The following is a 7,500-nucleotide window of genomic DNA, read 5'->3' as shown; positions in this document are numbered from 1 at the left end:
GGAACCGGGCACCAGTGACGTGACCGGTGAGGGCATGAAGAATCGCGACGGGGACTTCCAGGGCGAGGGGAACGAGGAGGAGGAAGAAGAAGAGGAGGAGGAAGAGCTGGAGAACGAGAGCCGGCCAGAGTCCAACTTCAGCATGGAGTCGGAGTTCTACCGCAATCGTGAGAATGGGTCAAAGCCCCCTTCTGAGGAGAAGCCCACGCTTAACCTCGGGAAGATGGTGGAGAGTGTCGGTCTTAACGCCATCCAGCAGTACAATAACTTGATAGTTGACAATCGTAAAAGGATGCCCTTCTCCAAGAGGGGCTCGGACGGCCAACGAGACACAGGGGATGAGGACTCTGTGGTCGGGGAGATGGACCACCAGCAGGAAGAGAGGACCATTATCAACGGCCGGAACTGTGGTTCTGGCGACTCTTTCTCAGGCCTGTTTCCCCGTAAGCCCACGCCCATCACCAGCCCCAGCCTTTCCATCTCCTCCAACAAGAGGATCAAGATCGAGAAGGACCTGGACATCCCCCCGGCACCACTCATCCCCTCGGAGAACGTCTACTCCCAGTGGCTGGTGGGCTACGCCGCCTCGCGCCACTTCATCAAAGACCCTTTCCTGGGCTTCACCGACTCCAGACAATCGCCGTTCGCCACCTCCTCCGAGCACTCGTCCGAGAACGGCAGCCTGCGCTTCTCCACACCACCCGGCGACCTGCTGGACGGGGGGGTTTCGGGACGCAGCGGGACCGCCAGCGGGGGCAGCACACCGCACCTCGGCGGGGGAAACAGCCATGGCCGCCCCAGCTCCAAGGAGAGCCGAAGGAGCGACACCTGCGAATTCTGCGGCAAGGTGTTCAAGAACTGCAGCAACCTGACGGTGCACCGGCGCAGCCACACCGGCGAGAGGCCCTACAAGTGCGAGCTGTGCAACTACGCCTGCGCCCAGAGCTCCAAGCTCACGCGTCACATGAAGACGCACGGCCAGCTGGGTAAGGAGGTCTACCGTTGTGACATTTGCCAAATGCCCTTCAGCGTGTACAGCACTCTGGAGAAACATATGAAAAAATGGCACGGGGAACATTTGATGACCAATGAGGTCAAAATTGAACAAGCAGAGAGAATCTAAGCCAGGCTCTCTATTTCAATGCTCTGTGCCACACTTTGACATAAAAAAAAAAACAAACAAACAGACAAAGACAAAAAAAAAAAAAAAAGAAATACAAAAATGGGGTAGCTGGATTCTCTTTTACTGAACGATTCGTTTTGGGTAAAACATTTTGTGTTTCTGCCTAGGAAACTGCCAACTGACAAAAAACAAAACAAAATCGTGAAAAGACACACAGACAGTGCGATAGACACCAATTGAAGCTGTGTAAACTGCCTCTTTTGGCGTTCCTTTTTAAACAATCAAACAATCTGTTGTCTCATAACATATGTGGAGCCTTTAACTGTGCAATAATTTCTGTATTTATTGGATTTCGTATTTTTGGCATGTGCAGGTACATTTTTATTTAGGCATTTCTTTTTTATTTGTTTTTCTTTTCTAATTATTATTATTTTTTCTAAATACCGAGATGATTTCCTGAGATTTTTGTTTTAATTTTTAGCAGACAGAAATCCATTTGCGGAACCTTTTTTGGCCGCTGCTTATAGAAAAATTGTATATTAAAGCTAAACGTGATTTCTTGAAAAGAAGCCAAATTCAATCTTCAATTTGGGAAAGAAAGATGACAAAAAAAAACACAGGTTACTGAGAGGCATCACTGAGAATGCTAGAATTAGTATATATATATATTTGTGTGACGACGATGATGACGATGAACACGCGGACAACAATCCTTTTGGCATTGTAGCACGAACTGACTCAAAACATGTCAATATAATTGGATATGTAGCACTGACTGTCGTTTCTGACAGTAAAAAAAAAGAATATTAAAACAAGAGGATCCCGAGGTTTCTAAAGCCCTGTCTCTCCTCCAAAAATCCATCCTAGACCCAAGCTACCTACCTAGCTACCTAGAAGGCTAGAAAACACACACACGCACACACACACACACACACACACACACACACACACACACACACACACACACACACACACACACACACACACACACACACACACACACACACACACACACACGCAAACATCTCTGACTACTTTTTTTTCTGTTTACACTCAACAACCTCCCAAAACGCCTCTACCTTTACTCATATTTTGTCCATTTTCTATATTGCGCAAAAAGCCATATGGGGGGGTTTCGCAGATGCAGATAAGTTCTAATTTTAGACTAAATCAGGGATGTTGCCAGGATGCAAACACATCTGGGGCTTAGCCCAACCAGGCTCTCGCCATTTTGATGCTCTGGGCAAACTGAAATGTCCCCATTGTGCGCGGTGCTTCTTTCGTTCCATAAGGAAACGGAGTAAAATAAAGTACCCTACGCCTAAAATCAAAGCACACTGTTTTGTGAGCGGATCATGGGCGCCCCATCGCCGGCACGCTGTGGGCACAGTCGGTACCTTCAGGGAGGGAGCGGTCTGGGCGGAGAGCCGGCTCTGCTGGGCTATTTTAGATCAGGGGTTAAAGCACTGCACTGGACCCAACTGGGCAAAATCACACTTTTAGCCAGGACTAACTGAAATGGCCTTTCTCAGTCATGGTTTAATATAGTCTCAGACTTGCCTGAGTCTTGGCTCAAAAATCTGACTTCCAGAAGGAAGATTAGAGCAAATCCAGGTCTAAGTGAAGGCTTAAATTAAACCTGGCCAGAGGCAAAATGGATTATCTGTACTCAGACCAGCACCAAGACCAGACTGAAGGAGCCGACGAGTCCTTGATAACCTTAATCTAGGACTTCCTAGTTGAGAACTAATTCATCTTAAATTAAGAAACGCCTCAGAGAGGAATTTCAAAACACTGGATTCATTTCATTTGGATTAGTTCAGTCCTGATTTAGAGGAAACCCCATCTGCGAAACTGCCCCTTAATGATCCAGACTATTATTTATTCCAATCAAACTGAGCACAAAGCCATGCGACTGCCTGTTCATGGATAGATAGATATGTAGATAGAGAGATTGACAGACAGACAGACAGACAGACAGACAGACAGACAGACAGATAGATAGATAGATAGATAGATAGATAGATAGATAGATAGATAGATAGATAGATAAGTAGATAGAGAGATTGACAGACAGACTGACAGACAGACAGACAGACAGACAGACAGACAGATAGATAGATAGATAGATAGACAGACAGACAGACAGACAGATAGATAGATAGAGAGATAGAGAGACAGACAGACAGACAGACAGACAGAAAGACAGACAGACAGATAACTAACTGAACTAGAAGGGGGACATCTCAGGTCGAGCATCAGGGCCTTTCCTCCTTTATTTACCCATCCACCATTCTATCATTCTTCCGCAGACAAGTTTATCTTTGTGTTACCCAATGCGAAAGACGATTGTGGCCCCGCCACAATGGCCACAATATTCAACTTAACATTATTTTCCAAAACAGAATTTTAGCACAAATGCCTGCCGTAGTTACTGTAGCACACACATATAAATCATTGGCTGTGCTAGAGCAAGGAAATAATAATAATAATAATTTAAAAAATGTTATTTATATATATATATATATATATTTGGGTAAATGACAAATAAGGTTTTTAAAGGGGAGTACCAAAAAAACTGAAATACGTGCATTCATAGTGTTTTATTTGGTAAAAACTGTGTATTTTGTTAATTCACGTATGTGTATTAGGTTGAAATACTTGGACATAATTTGACTGAAGTGGTTTGACGCCACCCAAAAATGAAAGAACTAAAAAAAAAAAAAAAGAAAGTGGTTTGAAAATGCAGTGTACTTGATGGTTTCTATTTGAAATATGTTTTCGTATTCAGTTTGTTTTAATGATAATTGATTCGGACACAAAAATTTGTACGCAGAAAAAAGAGGGTCATGTCATTAACCCATATATATATATACTGTATATATATATATATATAGATATATATATATCTATATATATATATATTTATGCATACTCTAAAACCCAATGTCCCCATTCGTAACGACTCGAAAAAACAAAATGCGCAGGCATAGCGTCCATGGCAGATGTCAACAACCCAAACTTTTTTCTACCGCAAATTGAATTCATGACTTTTGTACTGTGTACTGTCCATGTTTATATCAACAGCCCTCTGCATTATTATTATATTTTTTTCGGCTAGAAATGTATGATTGTTTTGGCTGTAAATTTAAAAACATTTTGCCGGACAGATTTATTATAATACATATCATGAGTCATACTGTAGCGGGAGGGATGTTTTTCTGGGGTTAAATAAGTCCCGCCCCTCTGATTGTGAGTAGGAGTAAATTGTTAGAGAGTTTTGAGGGTTTTGTTTAGAGTGTGAGGGCAAAACAACAAAAAAAAAAGTTATATTAAAAAGTTAAATCAAGTGTGTGCTGAAATAGTAAGACTACCTTTTTTCTTTCTCTCCTTTCATTCAGGACTCCCTGTGATGTGTAGTTGAGCGCATTCTGAGAAGTAGCCACTCACTCACAAATCGCCCACACACACACACACACACACACAAATACACACTTTCACACACACACACACCCACACACATTTTTCAATCCCCGATCGACAACTTGACTTTGACTTTTTTGAACACTTTATCCCAACCCCCCCCCGGACAAACATGCACACACACACACACACACAAACACACACACACACACACACCCCCTCCATCACCCTCCGAAACCACAACTCCCCACCCCCCGCGAGATCTCTACGGAGAACAAACAACCAACCAAACAGCAAAAAGAGGAGGAGGAAAAAAAAAGAGATAAAAAAAAAATATTTTTTTTTCTCTCCATTGGTACTGAAGGGTTCTAGAGACCGACCGGGATCGACGGGAAAAAACTAAAATTGAAAAAAAAGATAATTTTTTTTTTTTTCCCGAGTGCCCGACGTTGCGATTAGGCTAGGCTTTGTTTCCGACGCCGGGCACTATAATAAAAATTGAATGGAAAAAAAAAAAAAAGAAAAAAGAAAAAAAAATCATTTAATTTATTGGGGACAGTTTTTTGTACTGCCGTTTCAAATTTGACGTGAGTGTGCCTTGAAAAAAAACAAACGACAAACTTAAAAAAAAGAGATCTTCCTATTTATTGACGGAAACGAATGCGACATTGCCGACAATGCATTTGCATTCAACCTTTCTATCGGTACTATCAGAGATTTGTTCCTAAAAACGACAACAACAACCACATCAATAACAACAACGCTGAATCTAGGTTCTGAGTAGCCAGCACAATATCGACGTGTCTGTGTGTGTATATATGTATGCATATGTACATATAAAGGCACAAAAACCTATATATAGATATATATTTCAAAATTCTTCACGCTTAGGGACTCTCTCTCTCTCTCTCTTCTCTCTCTCTCTCTCTCTCTCTCTCTCTCTCTCTCTCTCTCTCTCTCTCTCTCTCTCTCTCTCTCTCTCTCTGTCCGTCCCTTAAAACGGAAAAAGAAATTGGGCCACGCGCGATTGTCAAGTACAGAAGACCGGACGAAAAATCAGGAAACTTACGGAAACTACGAGGGAAAAAAGGAAAAGAAAAGAAAAAAATAAGGAATTTAGTGCACTCTGTCTTAAAAAATAAGTTTACAGTATTGAAACAAGTACAAGGGTAAAAAAATAATATTTGTGTGTGTTTTGAAACAACCTTATTTTTTCTCCAGGTTTGCTTCTGACGTTTCTCTGAATGCCATAGTGGCGATGTGTATATTGTTTGTTTTTTTTGTTTGTTTGTTTTTTTTTTCGGTGATGGGGTTTTAGTATATATATATATATAAAATATATATGAATATATATTACGATTTTTTTCTTGTTTACTGTAAAAGTATACCAGTATTTGTAATATTGGAGAATGCTTGGGCATTTTACAAAACGAAGAAAAAGGAAAAAAATAAGAAAAATAAGAAATAGAAAAACATTTTTTTTTTGTTTTTTTGTTTTTGTTTTTTTCTATTTTTTTATTTTACAGTCCATTTTGAATTGTGGGTCTCTGAAAAAAAAATGTTTTTTGTCACTGTAACTGTAAAAGTCTTAAGTTTTAGTAACTTTTATTCTGCCTTGGGTGTAATGAATCAAAAATGGAAAAAAAAATAATAAATGAATTTCAAAAAAAGAAAAAAAAAGAAATGTGTGACGTGTAACCAACTCTGGGTTTTTTTTTGGAGGGGGCGGGGGGGGGGGGGGGTCCACCACCACAACAGATCATTTTTTCTTCTTTTTTAAAATCTTTTTTTTTTTGGGTCCTTAGAGACAAAGCAAACATTTTCATTGGTGTTCAGAAAAATAAATAAATAAAAGAAAATCGACACAGTTAGAATCCTGACTTGTATCTGTTCTATTTCTATTTTCTCCTTCTTCTGCAATGGATTAATCTTCATCGATGGTTTGAAAGACCTGTGTAGTGTCTCTGCAAAGGCACTTGTCCTTTTTGGGTTGTAGTTTTTAACTTGGCAAATTAGAATCCCTGGACTTCATTGCATTGATAATATACAAATTACAGGCTGCAATGATGTATATATATATATAAACACTGTATATATATATACATATATTGGCCCGTTTGACGTAATTAGCTGCATTGTACGGAACAGGGTCGAAAAACCACATTTTAGCCACGACGGCGCATACGTTTAGTACTGTTCTATGGGTTGTAAATAGCTTTTCTATGATAACTCTGTTCAAGTCTGTTGTTTATTTTTATTTTTTCTCTTTTCAATTTGTGACTGGCTCATACTGACTGACCTTCCACATGTTTGAGGGAGGTGCCGTCCATGCCACCCTCCACCTTTTGAGGCCAATCAGCCCTGCCACCCCCACCACCCCCCCTTTCCGAGTGATGTTTCTCGGCGATGACAACAGAGCACAAATACAAACTGTTACAGTTCTCCCATCACCTGCTTGTTTGTGTTTTTTGTTACCCTCCAAAGGCGGTTTCATAAAAGATAAAAAGCAGAAGTCTACCTACGTATCGACTGAATCTCTGGATACTGGATCGGTAGATACTGATAATCTAGAATACTTCGAATCTAGGTATCAGATTAGGGTTAGGGTTAAGGTTAAGGTTAGGGTAACCCTAACCCTAACCCCTTAGATTCTTAATTTTACATTAAAATTATCTTTATTTATTTTGCATCACTGGAGGTGGTTTGGGCGTCCGGGCTCTAGTGGTCAGCACTCCCGGCGAGGCGCACAGCAAACACAGGCACGCTTAGTGCAAAGTGCAAAGCAGAAAGAGCAAGAGGGATTGGCTGCTTGAATAGCCCATTATGAGCGTGGAAGTATGTGGCGCCGTCAAGTTGTCTGACAGAACTAGCTACGCCTCATTTGTGTCTCAAACAACAGCACATATTGTTTTGTTTAGAGTCGGCGGCCGGCGGGATTGCGCTTCCGTCCTTCA

General features: G+C 41.0%; 1 protein-coding gene across 1 annotated transcript in view; it reads left to right on the top strand.

Annotated features, from left to right (window-relative positions):
* Nucleotides 1-1,348, top strand: part of bcl11ba (BCL11 transcription factor B a) — a 49,407-nt gene extending 48,059 nt beyond the window's left edge. The window contains 1 exon segment of the mRNA XM_080012816.1: nt 1-1,348. This exon segment is cut by the window's left edge and continues 266 nt beyond it. Coding sequence (XP_079868942.1) covers nt 1-1,123 — 1,123 coding nt within the window. The 3' untranslated portion in view covers nt 1,124-1,348.
* Nucleotides 1,349-7,500: the final 6,152 nt, after the last annotated feature.

The sequence above is a fragment of the Zeus faber genome (assembly GCF_960531495.2).
Source record: "Zeus faber genome assembly, chromosome: 13".
NCBI classification, from domain to species: Eukaryota; Metazoa; Chordata; class Actinopteri; order Zeiformes; family Zeidae; genus Zeus; species Zeus faber.
Note: the sequence above shows the minus strand (reverse complement) of the source record. Positions and strands in the feature narration are given on the sequence as shown.